Source organism: Salarias fasciatus, chromosome 14 (assembly GCF_902148845.1).
Source record: "Salarias fasciatus chromosome 14, fSalaFa1.1, whole genome shotgun sequence".
NCBI lineage: Eukaryota > Metazoa > Chordata > Actinopteri > Blenniiformes > Blenniidae > Salarias > Salarias fasciatus.
The window spans coordinates 12,065,641-12,082,603 of NC_043758.1; the positions used below are offsets into that span (position 1 = coordinate 12,065,641).

A 16,963-nucleotide genomic window follows, 5' to 3' on the forward strand; every position below is an offset into this window, starting at 1 on the left:
CTTTATCCATTCGTGATATAACATCTTTGGGTCTATTCTAATCCTTATTATTTCCACACCTTAAAGCTTCGTGCTTATGCTTTTAGTTTTTAGTTGTTTTTTTTTTTTCCCTTTGAACTTTCGTCAATGATGTATTACCTGTTTCTCAATTCATGGAGGATTGGGGGGTGAGGGAACAAAGGAGCATGTCTGTCCTGTGCGTGTGTGTGTGTGTGTGTGTGTGTGTGTGTGTGTGTGTGTGTGTGTGTGTTCATGTTTATATGTGTGCATTTATGTATGTTATTGTAAATTGTGTTAGATATGTATGTGTTTATGGACCCCCTCGAAAACGAGATGCTACATCTCAAGGGGCATTCCATTAATAAAACTTCAAACATCCATCAGTCTTTTTCTTATCATCCATCTCCTATACCTCCATTGTCAATATATCCTCTACTATAACATATCCAAACCATCTCCACTGGCTCTCAAGCATCCTCACTTTGATGGTCAGAGATGACCCAGATCAGCTCAGACGGAGTGACCCTTCTTTCTGAGTCTGTAAAGTTCATTGCCTCATTCTGTTACTGTTTGCTTGTTTCAACAGGCACAAATAAAGGTAAAAACAGATTCCCATATATCTTGGATATATCTGGACCAAAATTATTCATAATGTATATTAATGGCATATGTAGTGTATCAAAATTATTGAAATTTATTTTGTTTGCGGACGACACAAATATCTTTTGTTCCGGTGAGAATTTGCAGCAGATTTTGGAGACCATCACAACAGAAATGAATAAATTAAAACTATGGTTTGATAAAAATAAATTATCATTAAATCTAAGTAAAACAAAGATCATGCTGTTTGGGAGACACAGAATGGATTGCAATGTAGAACTTATAATAGATGATAACAAAATAGAGAGAGTAAGTGAAATCAAATTTCTTGGAGTGATATTGGACAACAAAATCTGCTGGAAACCTCATGTGAGCTACATACGAGCAAAACTGGCAAAATGCACATCAATACTGTGGAAAACTAAACATATCCTGGACATTAAGTCACTGCACACCTTATATTGCGCACTTTTTTTGCCATATCTGTCTTATTGTGTTGAGGTCTGGGGAAACAGCTACAGAACCACTCTACAGCCGATATGCACGATACAGAAAAGAGCAATTAGGATAATAAACAATGCAGGATACACAGACCACACAAACCCACTATTCATAAAATCACACTTGTTGAAATTCATGGATTTGGTCAAATTCAAAACAGCACAAATAATGTACAAAGCAAGAAATAATCTACTGCCAAAAAATATACAGGGGATGTTTGCGGAAAGGGAGGGTGGTTATAATCTAAGAGGAGACCTGATCTATAAAAAACCAAAAGTTCGAACTACATTGAAAAGTATGTGCATGTCAAGCTGTGGAGTGGCTCTGTGGAACAGTCTGGAGAAAGAAATAAAACAAAGTAGCAACATAAATCTGTTTAAAAAAAGGTACAAAAAAATATTTCTTAATAAGTATATGGAAGAGGAAGTCTGGAACTGTGGATGATGATAACAAATGGTGTTGAGTATTATGCATATAGTTGAAATTGATATATTGATGTTATACTGTAGTTATATTATAATTATTCTGTTATATAGTATATATTTATGGGGATAACTATATAGTATGTGTGGGTATATATTATGTATTTATAGGGATATCTGCATGGCATATATTATATTATATGATGTCCTATGATGTATGATTTAAAACTTGTTAATAGTTAAAAAGGGGTAGGAATCTCTAAAAAGTTTCTACTTCTTCCTACTCCTTTTTTAGAACTATGCTGTTATGTTGTTGTTTTTTCTTTTTCTTTGATTTGCATTAACTTTCTTTTTCATCTTTTTTTCTTTCTTCACTTTATATATGTTCGAAAAATAAATCCATTCATTCATTCATTCATTCATTCCAGAAACACCTAAGTCAACTTGGGGTTTCTATATGTTTGAGCTAATCCCAGCCGACTACGTGTGAGTGCAGTGTCCACCCTGAGCAGGTCACGCAACAGTCCAGACAAACTCATTGCATTCTACAGTAAACAGTTCCACTCGAGCGTGCATTTTTGGATGTTTTCGTGCAAACCACTCATCTCCTGTGTGTGCCAAAACAGTTTAAACTGAAACAAATTCATGATCTGAGTTGTCAACACGACATCGTAAAACTTCCTGAAAAAGTTCTCTGATGTTGTGGTTGATTTTCTTAGCACACAGCATCGAACTGGGTTCATAGCACAGTTTATTGTGGACAACAAAGAAAAAGGTGTTTGTTTCATCGTACATCACAATAGGTGAGACGTGGGAAGTCAAAGCACTGAAGCACCCGTCTGATCTACATGCAAACTGTAAAGGGCCCAAGTTATTCGGCACAATATTCAAATGCTTTCATAATTCTCAGCTAAATTATTTTCTGAATAGAAATATGACAGAAATGCAATGCAAAGTTCACTTCTGTCTGAATTTCACTTTCAAGATTTTTTTGTAACATCGGCTATTACAGTTACTGCTCCTGGACCGACCGGATGACTTTCTCCATTGACTTACCAATAGTAGAGACGACAGTTCCCACAAAGTAGAAAGCACCCGGGACGTCCCATAAGGCTCTGCTTCGGTCTGTCCAGATACCTGCGGTCCGGGCCTCCTCGTAGTAGAGCAGCAGTGATTTCAGCTCTTCACAGCTCACGTTATAGTCATGGCTGAACTTCTTCAGCCTGCGTTCCCAGAGCCTGTGGGCCCGGATCTCTGCCGGTCTCTCCAGTGAGGAGAAAATGGCCGCACCAGCCAGCATGTAAAGAGCAATGAGGACGCAGAGCAGGTAGAAGTGAGCGGTCTCCCTGCTGGGGATCAGGGATGGACAGCAGCACGGCAGGCTTCTCCCCATTGTCTCAACAAAGCTGCAGACTGTCTGTCTGCTTTGTAGTCTGTGCAGCGATTCAGTGTGTTAAATAGACCCAACTGGAGAAATAATATTTGCACTGTTGATACCATCAGTAAACAATTCGTAGAGCAGAGACAAATGTTAGTCCAGGTAATTTTTCTCTCGGCCATTTCTCAGATGGGCAGGTGGTTTCATCTCATCCTGAGTATGAACCAGACACTTTCTACAAAACAACACAGTTCTCACCCTAAGGTGTGTCGATAGCTTTACTTCATTTCTCAGCAGTACAGGGGAAACCTTTATGATTTCTGTGTCCAGTCACTGCTCATCACCAGCTCAATAATCCACCTTTACTCTTCTTTTATGAGTCAAGCGTGTGTATGTCAAGCGTGCCCACCAGTGTGTGCCCACTTGTGTGAATATATTTTTGTGTTTATTTGAGTTTTGCCCTTTGTTGTTTTTGTAATATTTTGTGAAGAAGACTTATAAAAGGTATGATCTGTGAAATCGAAATGTAGTCGCAGCACTCCAACCAGTAGGAGGCACTGTGAGCCTGTGGTATCTGTCACCTCACCCTCCGGTTCACTCTCATAACTGCATGATCCGGAGAAGGAGAAGCCACGGCTCCCGTGTCATCACTTCTACTTTATTATTTCAGGTATGAAATATGCCCATAAACCAAAGAAAGTGTCCAGAAAACTCACAAATGTTTTGAGTTTGGTTTTGGCAAAATGCAATTGACTCAGATGATCAGTAAAGCTCTTAATTTTGTGTTTTGAGACCACATGGCAGTCAGAAGTGACCACGGTGTGGCACGCAGATACAGTTAAAAGATATCTTTGTATTCCTTTGTATGGGCAGGACGACTCATTTCTGTTGGGTAAAGGGTGTTTTTCATGATTTAACTGGCTCCATGACATGATTTCATTAAGTTTAATTGGTGTGTATCTAAAGGAACTGTTAAAAAGAGGTTAAATAGTAAAATGTTCATAAAAAAAGAAGTAAATTCATGTTATTGTAAAGATTATCTGGTTAAAAAGTCTGAAAGTTGTGTCTATTTACATGATTCAGTTTTGCAAAAGTTCATGAATATACTTTACAGTATTTAGTGAGATGCATATCAAGTGCATGTGTTGCCATGACATTATGTGATGTGGATTTTGGATGAATGACTTTGAAAGATGTGACAGATTTGTTTATATTTTGCAAAAGACCTGGTGTAAGAAACACGTGTTTTGTGAACTTGTGAATATGTCTTCAGAGATAAAAAGAAACAGTGATTTGCTGGTTACCTTTGAAAATGGACAATGTGAATGAACAGTAAATAGCATGATGTGTTTAATAAAGATAACTGCATGATCCGGAGAAGGAGAAGCCACAGCTCCCGTGTCATCACTTCTACTTTATCATTTCAGCAACATATAACTGCCCACGGGAGCCGCAGCCCGGTACCCGTAACATGTACTCCACCCCCACCTCACTGTCTTCAAATCTTTCCTCGATTTTTACTGAGTGAAAAACCCAGTGGGCAGTCCAATGCAGGTAAAAAAAAAAAAAAACAAAAAAAAACACGTGAGTTCAGAAACCAAACTGTTAGACATTAATAGAATAGAAATAAATGTTTATTTTCATTGTGCAAGCTCAAAACACATATCTGAAAAATGTCACACTTCAAAAACAAAATATTAGCACCACCTCCTTGTGAGTGTTACAGCCAAATGATCTGAGAAGAACTTTAACAGTCGACGATTTACGTCCCTGAAAGCCGACGATATCTTGCCAAGTATGTTCAATAGTTTACGCTGCGATAGGAAATTTTCTGTAATCGCAGATTTTTTAAATATATTTCACATCAGGGCTGTTTGACACAGACAAAACTATACCAAACACAGATCACAGATCAGTTAACAACAGCTGACATTCTTCAACTTCCGTCCTTTTCAAGTATTTCAGATTTCTGCCAACGCCTTCATTTCTGACTCATCCAATACTCTTTGAACATGATTGCCATTACAGGCCTCTTTATTTACTTTGGCAGTTTCACAGCTTGTAGTAAAGATAATGATAATAATAATCATGGTAATGATAACTGTAGACATGTTCTATTTAATCCTGGCATGTTATTGGATCTAGATCTAGATCTTTGCTGTTGTCACACTGGGTGAAACTTTATTTTGTTGTTGTTAGTAAATGTATTTCAGTGTGAAAACACTAAATACACGTGAGTGTGTTTAATGACATTCTGCTGATATTGTCCTGAATTCCTATGTCCTTGTGGCACAGTATATGTTTGCACAATGACAGCATGAAGGAGAAACTCCTCCCCATGTACAATCTTTTTATCGAGCACTTCTTTCAGTATAAAAGGTAAAATTCCATCATTATGAAAATTCGCGCTCATTTTCAAGTCTTAGTAAGGCAGATTGTAACATGCAACTATATATATATTCCACACATATCATACTGAATATTTTATTGTAGTGATAAATGCTGGTTAAAGGAAGGCAAAATGCGGCAACTGCATTCTTTCGTAAATTCGCTGAATGTACCCCCTTCCATCAAACATTTAAAGTCCCTTTTAAAGTCCACTCCTGAAGCATGGCTGTGTCTATTCCATGAGACTCCCTGTGTGGTCTGTCTTGAAGACTTTAGCAAGTTTTACTTCCAGATGAGCACCTCTGCTAAATTGGAAGTGAGATTAGGATGTAAGAATAACAATGTTGAACATCATGCCAATTGTTGTTGCAGAATTCATGTAGGAGAAACAAAGAGCAGAAGCAAATGAACGTTGTGGATACAGTCCCGTGTCACCTTAGTGGGATTCTGTGGAGCAGGGGTTTCAAACTCATTTCACTTCAGGGGTCACATAAAGGTCAAGTCGATCTTGAGAGAGCCAGGTCAATAAAATATATATTACTTTAAATGCAGATTAATGGACAGGCTTATAATTAAAAATGAGGTACGGGGATATTATGAAAAAAAAGTCTACATTTAATTAAATTACGTTTTACTGTAAACAGAAATAGTAGACTCTACGGGATTTTGACTCGTACATTAGCTAAATAATAAAGCTCCTGAATGTGACAGGCAGCAGCTTATTTAAAATAACATTAGCAATGAATTGAAATCAGTAAAATTTTGATCAAACCCGAGCTTGCAGAATGGACAGATTATTCATAGCTTTCTCTTTTTCAAAGATTTTAGACATCAATGCTGACAGGTAGTGTATTCTACAGGAGAACATGTTGCCATATACAACCACTCCTGTGGGTAGTGTTGAAGAAATGAATAGTGTTTCCAGTAAGGTTTCAGCAATAACACACTTTCATCAGTAGCTTTGTGGCATGTTAGGAATATGGGCATACAAGATTTCAAGTCACATCTCTTAAGCTCATTAAAGAAATGCTCCAGTTCAATATCAAGAACACTGTGGTATTGCTTAAGTTACAGTACTTTACACATCCCACTTTCCTTACTAGGTCATAGTAGTAAACACATTCCTATTTTATATTTCCCCCAGCAGAAGAGGCAGGAATTGGCAAGAATGAGGGCAGATAACGAGCATTAACACTGGCCGATTTGAGTGCAGACCCATGTTTAGTGAGTGGTAAACAGATTCAATTTATAGAGCACTTTTCAGCTGCTTGAGCAACCTCAAAAGGTTTTACATTATCGATCCCATTCATGTGCACCAATGGAAGCATCGACCATGCAGGGTGCTCGGTCCAGCCATTGGGATCGGGAATCCAAGCTGCAACCTTCCAACTGAGAGATGACTCGCTCTACAAACCGAGCCACAGCTGCTAGTTGTAAGTTTTACAAAGCAAAGACTGGATAAAACTTGAATACATGTGATTTAAAAAAAAAGGAAATGCCTTATTGAAAATATATGTGTGTATAAATCAGTGAAGGAATAAAACCAAACTATGAGTAAAGTTTTACCCAATCAAATCAAGCATTTACGCAACATTTTGAAAAAATGGAAAACAGTGAGTGGTGAACGTCGTCATGGTTGAAGTCAACAAAGACGTGGTGTTCATCAAACAGGTACTGCTTCCCGGGGGTCAGCTGAGGGAGACCGCAGCCACCAGGTGGATCCAGGACGTAGTGGGAAAGCGGAGTGACGGAGGCATTTGTTCCGTGGATCTTCAGCACGCGAATGAACACGATGCCGCATGGAGACACACTTTTCAGGGTCCCGGTGTACACTGAACATTGACATAAGCACAATGAAAACAGCACAATTTAATTAAAAGCTGTTTCCCTTACACAAAACAATTTAATCAGTCTTTTGGATCTACTGAAAATTTAAGATATCCCTCTTAAATAAACTTGATTTTATGAACTTGTTTGTCCAAAATATTTCATAATTTGCAGAGCTGTGATTTTTTTTTTTTCTGGAGACGTTGCATCATTCAGCAAACTTGCAAATCATCAGGGAGAGAGGTTTCTATTTGTACAACTTCCACGCGAGCATGACTCATGTCCCCACTTTGTGATGACTGATCTCTCATTGCTTGATGAAACTGTTTCACTGCACTCTCACTGACACAGTTTACTGCATTTCAAGCAAACGCTGCAGTGATGTAAGATCGACTAAGCAGAAAAAAAATTCCAAGCCTCCACAAGGTGGTGTTGTGGAGTATTGTTAGGTTTTAAGCACTGTCAGCATGCACAGTAAATTTTCCAGTGTTAAATTAACTCTGAAAGTGTTAAAGAGTGGATCCATATATACCCTTTTGCGGTGTTAAAAATCAACACTGGCCAGTGTTAATTTTGTAATGCTGACACTCTGTGGAGTTCTATCAACACTCCTCTCTGTTCACCAGTGTTCATATTTAACTCCATACATTGTTAATTCTGAGAATGAACACTTTAAAGTGTATATTTTAACACTTACATTTAACACTACAAAAGTGTTTATTTGAGTCCACTCCTTAACACTTTCAGAGTTAATTCAACACTGGAAAATTTACTGTGTGGGATCAAGATTTCTTCAAGAAACTGATAAAATAAAAACTCACTTTTGTGGCAAAGATGTGTTTCAGTCAGACTGTTAACAGACAGAAGCTGCCAATCTGAAAAAGAAACACACTTATGTCACACACATGAATGAAAACGCTCAAAGCTCATCAAAGGATGCACAAGACCTTCGTTGCCCTCGCTGTGACTCTGCCCTGACCGGGACACTGGACGCCCTGCGCAGCACTGCTGCTCAGAGGCGTTATAGTAGAGGTGACCGCAGCATCTGAATCCTGGCTTGGAAGTGTAAACCTTCTCTTGTTCCTCACCGGAGCAACAGACTTGATTCTGAAGCACACAATCAGATTTTTATTATTATTATTATTATTATTATTATTCATTGATATAACATTCATAAATACAACAATTCTAATTAAAATATATAACCTGGCACTTCAATGCAATGAGGTCTTCAAAAATACCTGTGGTCCCACAACACCATATGGACAGAGGTTAAGGAGATGTGAGGATGGATCTATTGTTTTAATATGTTGCTGCAGGTGTAAATACTTTAAAAAATGAGCAGTGAAACCAGAAAAAAAAGAAGATTAATCATTTATGCACCATTTACAAGGAAATATGACCCAAACATGGAAGGGATTTATATTCATACACTGAACTACAGATCAACAAGAGTTTCCTTATGTTGCAGTTTAATGACAATTTAAACATGAAAGTTATAAATACTTCCAGGATAATGTACCAATTTGTTTTGCAGAGAAGCTCCACAGCACTGCACGAGAGCTGCATCTGCTGCTGTCAGGTTGTGAAGGGTTTTTCCGCAGCACTTCTTCAGTGGGTCTGTAATGTTGAAGGCTTCATAACCGCAGCAGCGAGCACTTGTTCCTTTGGGATGTATCTCTCTACAAGGAGAGATAAAGCAGTAAAATTCAAGGTTGGCGTGATGAAGAAGTATTTTATTTGTTCAAAAAACCAACAATAACTTGCTCCACATACTCAAGTCAACTTTATCCATAAAGCTCTTTGAAAACAATGATCGCTGCAACAAAGTGCCGTAAATAAATAAGCATCAAAGCATAAGCTGCGAGCAATAAAACAAAACAAAAAAAAATTGATAAAAAGGTTAAAATGGCTGCAGGAGCAGAGTCTCAAGCTGGGTTAAAAGCCAAGGAGTAAAATAGATTAGATAGAATAATCGACGGTGAAGGGGTCGGTCTGACGCACATTGGCAGCTTTTTCCATTTTCCACAGATTCCGTTCAGATGACGGTACGTCAGGTACGTCAGCTCAGCTGACGTGAAGCACCGAGCAGGAGTGTGGCAATGAAACAACTCAGACTGTTTACACAGGCTGCAGTGAGGCCGAACAGTTTCAGTCATCCATCACCACACAGTGATAACCATCACAGCCTTACATGAAAACACACGAACCTGAAGCGTGAAAGAAACCTTGAAATAGACTTGTCTGTTCTGGCTGATGTGTGAGTGTCTCCTCCATGTTGAGCTGAAGATTGTTTTTAAACCCGCGTCTCTTTCATGGTTCAGGCCTGTACTTCTGTGTTCCTGTCTTCTTTGATCGTATCTATCGATAATACTTTTTGGTTGATGAATTCCACTTCACCATGCCGTGTCAGATTTTTGCTGCATTGTGTAAACAAGCAAACGATGGATGACCGAAAGAGATCCGTGATAAGAGTCTCTTTAGGACTGTGGATCTCCCATAAGGAAAAACTCTCCACTGTCCAGAGGTATTTTAAGTTCTTTTATCGTTGACACTACTGACTTACTATTGCTTTGACAAAAAAACTGATAAAAGTGAAATCAGGCCGACTTTGATGTTCACAGTTTACCAGCAATTTTGATTTGATCGCTGTGGTGTAAACCTTCTTTTCTGGCAACAAGAAATTCATTCCCTCAAGGCTTTTCGTCATGTAATATATTCACAACAAAAAGCCACTTCACGCCCACAAGGGATGAAAGAAACCATCTGAGCTCCTTCTCATCTTATGCTGGCGAAGTGCTCACACTGCAGAACATACCGACACATTATGAAGTACAATGCAGCTTTAACACCAAAACAATTAAACAACCAGTTCATGACTTTAACCCATAAATATGAAAGTCTCAACCACAGAAGACAGTGGCGATTACTCAAGAGGAGCTCGAACATGCAACCGACATGCGTGGCACAGACACATGCAGATTTTTGAACTCATATTCAAAAGATCGAACTGCCACAGACCGCACAGATTTCTCAGCGTTGCTCGAGGAAGGAATTTTGAGAAAGTCAGACTGAAGGACAGAGGTGGGGCGGCCACTGGAATGTTGTAAACAGTTACAGAGAATTTATCCCACCACTCCTGTCTGAATATGTTTCCATTCTCAGACAGACGAAAACTATTAACCGTCTGGGAACCCTGCCTCCACTTCTGTGGAAAACATGATGGAAACAAAGCACATACAGCACATACCCAGCCGTCTCATTTCACTGCATTTCATCAGAAATCGAGACGCACAGACACAATCAATTACCCGTCGCAGCAGATCTCAGCATCATGAGGGTGGCGGACTTCTGTTCCTTGACATCCTCGAGAGCCATTAAGCTAAGAATAAAATGCAGCAAAATTAGCTGAGTTGTAAAGGATAGTGTGTTCTGGACAGTGTTCTCATCTTTTATCTTTTATGCCTTCATAAGTAGTATTGAAGTATTGTTACGACAGAGTTTCACTTCAAGACACAGAGGAGAAACAGAAAACTGTGCAGAAACACACATTCAAATACACATTTTAATAAATAAATGCAAGACTGCTCTGAAGAGGAGGAAAAATAAGGATTGTAACTTGCAAGACACAATACACTCATCTACTGCACACTCTATAAATACATTGAGCCAAAGTTGGTTAAGTCTTACCAGGGAGCAGCTATAATTCCAATTTGCACTGTCTTCGTACGTATCGTTGCCGTTAAGTAAAAGTTGTACATAAGACAAAAAACAGCCTCCGTGACTGCAAGAATAGAGTTGAGGGAGGAGCTCCGAACCCTCTCAGCTGCATTGGAGCAACAGACACTTTATTGGGAGCTATGCTGTGCAGCACTCAGTTATCAAAAAACATCATATCAATGTCTGAATTATACAGAATAAAATGGATTACTTGTTAGGTGAACTAATTTATTACAACAAATTTACCTATTTAAATACATGAATAGAAAAAAAAAAGAGTATGTTACTTGGTTTGTCCTCTTTGTCTTCTCAGATAAACAACCATCCCAGCAGACATGTGTACGGAGGTCAAACACGGTGGCTTCCACATCTCTTGAGTCTAAAATGGAGGGTGGGCAGAGAACACTCACGTCAGACACTGGGCGTCAGAATGAAAAGCATGCAGACACTGAAAACATGACTCAGAGTGTCCAAAAGAATCGGAAAACATTTGAGATGAAGGTGTGGGACTTGACAAATATCAGCTCACTCCCTCAGACTGTCTGCCAACCGAGATCCTGAGAAACACTGTCTGTATTTGAGGAATTCGGCAGGGACAGACATGGGAAATAGTGGGCGCGTGCACACACACACACACACACACACACACACACACACACACACACGGTCTCGTATTTCTATCCTTGTGGGGACCTTCCATTGACTCCCATTCATGTGTAGCCCCTAACCCTGACCCTTACCCTAACCCTAACCCACACCACAACAAAGCCTAACCCTAAAGAAATGTTTTTGCAGTTTTACTTTTTTCAGTAACAACAACATGGTCAAGAAAACACTGTTTCTCCTACTTAGGACCGGAAAAAGGTCCCCACAAGGCACGTCGTTCCACGTTTTGCTATCCTTGTGGGGACATTTGGCCCCAACAAGGATAGAAATACAAGAACACACACACACACACATACACACACACACACACACACACACACACACACACACACACACACACACACATATAAGTATGAAAAAAAATTCTCCAGGCATCAGCAAAAACAAGTCAAAACCAAGTAGCTGTCCACCGACTCACAATCAAACCAGCTTTGACGTTAGTGTTTATCAGAGTCAAATGCAACGCAACTTGGCTTCAGGCCGACCGACACCCTTTCTCACCAGATAGCGTGCAAAGCATCAACTGAAAATTTTCCACTCTTCACAGAAAAAAAAACAGGTGAATACCAAACAGATTTTCCTTTTGTTACATTTGTCAATTTGGGACTGTGTTTTTCTTGGGAGGTTGATTTCATATTTAACCTACCTACCACCTGCTGAGGCATGTGCCACAACACAAATTCATCACAATGGCACAGGTTTTTGAAACTGGGATTCACCCAGTGTAACAGTGACAATTGAAAGCGTTTTTTTTTTTTTTTTTAAATCCTTATTCCCTTCAGCTCTGTGGATTCCTAACCATGTGTCAAGAATGCTGTTTAATGTCTGTTCAAAAGCAAAGTCAGCTGTTGTTGGCTGTCGTCTGCTTTCATCATCAAATAACTGATAATTGTCCCCTGGCTGCCCCCCTGGCTGGGCCTCCCATTCTGTTTTGCTGTCCATGTTTTTTCCCGTGTCACCTATCCCACCTGTTGTCTGTCTGTCTCGCCTCATGTTTCTACCTTTCCCCGTTACTTGTGTCTTAATTATTTATACCCGTCTCTCCTCTTTTGTGGATGTTGGCTCATCGTGTCTTCTTGCGCACCCTCCCTATGTTCCCGGGTATCCGGCAGCTTCTCAGATTTTCAGATTTTCCTTGAGTTGCACATGAGTAGTATTTCCCAGCATAGATTTTTTTTTTTTTAGACAAAATGATGATTAATCACTTTGTATAGTAAAATTAATCATGTTGCTTTAAAGTGGATAATAGCAGTCACATGTTCTTTTAACACGAAGAAGGAAGTTCAGCACTTTGTTAATAACTGCAGTTTAGCATGGGAGACTCATGAATGGATGAGAGTTTGGAGTCAAATGTGTGAGCTTCACTCTCACACTGTGGGAGCCCAGGTAACATTCACCTGTACTCTATCTTAATTATCTTTCCTTTACTCCTCCCTTGCTGGCAGAAGTTTGGGATTTGTGTCATCTTGTCTTTAACTGCTTATAAGGAACCAGTTTGAGGGGGTGCCAAGAATTTTCCTCTCTGATGTGCGCTGGAGCGGAGAGCCAAGTGATGTTGAGGGGTTACTGGATTCCGATCTGAAGCAATTCGCCCACTACGAATGACGAGGACAAGTGGAAACACTACTGCGTCTGGACTCATCACATATGCCCGGATTACCCAAGACGCATTCTAATGCCAGGTGGACATGGGGCGGCGTGTCCTGGGTCTTCCCCGGGGCCTCCACCCTTTGGGACATGCCCGGAACACATCCCCAGGGACATGTCCAGGAGCCATCTTAAACAGATGCCCGAGCTCATGACCATATGAGGGCAGGAAGGTAAATTGACAGAGAAATCAAGAATGTCACCTCTTGGCTCAGCCCCTTCTTCACCACGGCGGTCTGATAAAGGGACCCCAGCAATGAGGACACATCATTGATCTGGCTGACAATCTCACGCTCCATCTTTCCCCCACTCGAGAACAAAACACGCAATACTTAAATTCCTCCACGTGGGGAGTTTGGGACTTTCAGAAGGTGTTTTTTTTTTCTTTTTTGTGGGCTACACACACCATCCACCGTTGTCTGCCAACAAATCAATCACTGCCGTTCCCTCAGGACAGCATGATGTCATTTTAAGCTTTTACATTTCAGGTATTTTAACTTGTCACTGCAGTGAAGTTTGGAAGTGAAAAAAACAAATCCTAAAACTGATAAGACTGGCGTGTGGGTTTTCATGAGATTGTGCCACACTTACATTATTCATTCATTCCAAACAAACTACCTCTTGCTTTCTCGTAACAGCCATTTAATATATCCACCACACCCGAGCACACAGAACGTCACCTGAGGCACAGCATCGGGAGGCAGCTCGTCTCCTCGGGTCTCTCTGGCAGCAGCCGTGTGTATCTGGGTTATAACAGTCTGCTCCACAGGCACTTCTGTTTGGTTCACTGCTGTGGAATGCAAAGACAGACACAAATCAAATCAGATAAAACTTAAAACAAAAAAACAAAACAAAAAAACCCCCAAAAAACATGAAAGCACAATGAAAGCACTTGTACCATGAGGCATAAAATGTCCCTGCAAACAAATGAGTTTGAATTTTTTTAAAGAAATTTGTGTCAGTTTTATTTGTTTGGGTGTTTGCTGAAGGAGTGGAGATTGTGTGAAGTTTCACAACTTCATCTGACTTCCCAGTGTATCAGTGCACCCATAAAGAGGACCAACATGTCAACAAAAGCTGCTCGAAGTAGTTGAGGCTTGCAGACATAAACGTGCGCTTTATCCTCAACAAAAGACTCCATTGATCGGCATCTGGTTTAATTATTTATAAAGTTGGCAGTATATATCACTTCACATACACAGAGTACATATTTCTGATAAGAATCAATAAGGACATGATGGACAAATTGTCCTTTGTGCCAGTACATAGTATTCACATGTGTCACGACTGTCTGTCCTGCATCCTGTCTGTGTGTCGTAAGTCCCAACGCTGTCTCTGACTGCTTCACCTGCCAATCCTCCTCTGTTCACCAATTCCTTTTCAGCTTCTTCCCTCCTGAATTAAGTCTTGCCTCTCCCGTCTGTCTGGTTGAGGTCGGAGGAAATGATGATGTGTCTGATGTGTTCTGATATGTTCAGTGTGTCTTATGTGGCCGGCTGTGCGTTTGGAGATCCACCTCCTTCTGTGCCTGCCCGTCACAACTGCTCATCTGGTTTTTGGACTCTGCTTGGAGCTCGATTCTGGCTTGGATCACCTGTTTAGATTTGTCTGCCTGAATAAATCTGCCTCCGACGCTGAACCGGCTTCAGTCTGATTTTGGGTTCACCTGCATTCCTTAAGAAAATGTGGCGTTACGCTGACGATGAAGGTGACGTGGAAGCTTTGTCTCAGTTATGGGAAGGATGTGAATGCCGGGACACATCAGTAATGCAACTTTGAGTCAGGGAATTTTTTCAGCCTGTCAACATGAGCACCTTCATCAAAAAGGTTCAACTGCAGGGTGATCAGCCTGAGCTTGAGTCCCATGCTCATTCCTTACAATTCCCCGGTGGCGCAACCTGTGGGATGTCCCCTTCCCTGAGTCACGTCTAAAGGCTGGCACACACTATAGGGTTCTTCAAACCTTAACAGATTTAGAGATCACACACTTCAAGACAGCAAAAGACAGATGACACAATAACTATGTCTAAAATATGTCCTTGGCAAAACACTACAACAATGCCAGTAGAAGAAGGAGGAATGTAAATTACAAAATGTTGCAAAAAAAGATTCTTGCTGATTTCAAATCAGAGAAGATATCAAATCAACTGGAATCTAAGATGTTAAAAAGCAGAGTGCCAAAGTGCGACACAGACAGTATCTCTCAGAAATGAGAACACCCCTCACAGGTTTGCAAATATTTAATGAAATCTTTCTTTGGGACAACACCAAAGAAATTAGATTTTGATACAATATGGTCAGTGTACATCTTGCATAACAGTGTAAATTTACTGTGTTTTATTAAAACTAACTCAACACAGAACCATTAATATCTGAAGCACACCCCAAGGAGAAAACTGGGTTCAACCTGCAGCCAAGTTTCCAGGAAGGGATTCATGGTTCCCTCAAAGAACTGGCACTCCCGAGTGCTGAGGCCTCAGCCTCAGACCATGACACCCCCTTCACCACGCTTGACTGCAGGAAAGACACACTTGTCTTTGTACTCCTCACCCGGTTGCTGACACAGAGTTCACACCCTCTGAACCAAGCAAGTTTATCTTGGTCTCATCAGGCCACATTGCGGTTCCAGTAATCCATGCCCTTAGTCTGCTTGTCTTTAGCAAACAGTTTGCAGGCATTCTTGAGGACTTTCATGACTGCTTTTATCTTTCCTTTTATTTGCATGTTTATATTTTCTTATCCTTTATTTCTTCAGTGTTTCACTATAAACAGACATAATTAAATACATGAAGAGATGTGAGGGGTGTGCTAACTTTTGTGACATACACCACACCCACATGTTGGTTTAACTGCTTCATGCTTCCTGAATTGCACAAAATTCTTAATATTATTATTAACTGAAGAAGTTCAGAGATTGACGTATGTCAAAAAACCCTGATAAACATGAGGGCGGCCAATATTGAAAGTGGTCAGCTTAGGTTTTCCCTTTGTTTATCTGGCTCCCTGTCACAATCTAGAATATGCTTATGTTGTTTATGAGTAAGTATGAGTTGAACCTCGGTACGATTATGTGCATGTGTGTGGGTGGCAGCCCGCCTCAGTGATTGAATCATGTTTAGTTTCATTGTCTTTGACTATAGTCTGCACAATATGGATATAAAAGACAGATGGAAGATTTTAGTTTGGTATAAACAGATTTAGTTAACTCACCAGCTGGCTTCAGGTTTCTGCAAAGTAAAACAAAACAAAAAAACAAAAAAAATCACACTCTCAAACACAATACACCCTATTTCTGCCTTTCACTACTGTTAAGTTTCCGTCTCTCACATGTACATCATCTCAGAAATTATGCATTACAAAGGTCTCGTTCAGTGCAGGAGCTCGTGTGAAGAAATTTCATCAGAAAGTCTGAATGCATGTTGGTTTTGGAAATTAAGCATCTCGGAGTTCATTGTTTCTATATTAATCTGAGAAATGAACACAGGAGTTATTTCTTACCTTCTGCTCTTCACCTGTGGGGAAAAAGTTTAATATGTGTAAAAGAAGTGTGCAAAACATCTGAAACAACAACAACTTGCAGAAATGCTCATTTTCCCATCCAGACTACTCTGATGGCTCCAGGCCGGCAGTGACTCATCTTGCAGGTTCAGACATGAGCTTCAGGCAGTGATTGGTTTCTTGCAACTGTTTTTCATGTTTCGCATATGATCGATGGATTGAACTTATGATTGTTATTACATTCATGCAGTTTTTATCTTTTTGATTCAGTCATTGACTGACTTATTTAGAATTCACGTTTTCAGTCTCCAGATTG

The 16,963-nt window shown here is 40.1% G+C and overlaps 1 protein-coding gene across 2 annotated transcripts in view; it reads right to left on the reverse strand.

Annotated features, from left to right (window-relative positions):
- Window positions 1-4,523: 4,523 nt before the first annotated feature.
- LOC115400936 (uncharacterized) overlaps window positions 4,524-16,963 on the reverse strand; it is a 29,350-nt gene continuing 16,910 nt past the window's right edge. For both annotated transcript variants that reach the window (XM_030109016.1, XM_030109015.1), the window contains 9 exons: window positions 16,648-16,661; window positions 16,360-16,376; window positions 13,830-13,939; window positions 11,124-11,215; window positions 10,428-10,498; window positions 8,639-8,798; window positions 8,064-8,223; window positions 7,938-7,991; window positions 4,524-7,121 (listed from right to left, as the gene is read on the reverse strand). In XM_030109016.1, the coding sequence (XP_029964876.1) occupies window positions 6,865-7,121; window positions 7,938-7,991; window positions 8,064-8,223; window positions 8,639-8,798; window positions 10,428-10,498; window positions 11,124-11,215; window positions 13,830-13,939; window positions 16,360-16,376; window positions 16,648-16,661 (935 nt within the window). In that variant the 3' untranslated portion in view covers window positions 4,524-6,864. The remainder of the gene's footprint in view (window positions 7,122-7,937; window positions 7,992-8,063; window positions 8,224-8,638; window positions 8,799-10,427; window positions 10,499-11,123; window positions 11,216-13,829; window positions 13,940-16,359; window positions 16,377-16,647; window positions 16,662-16,963) is intronic.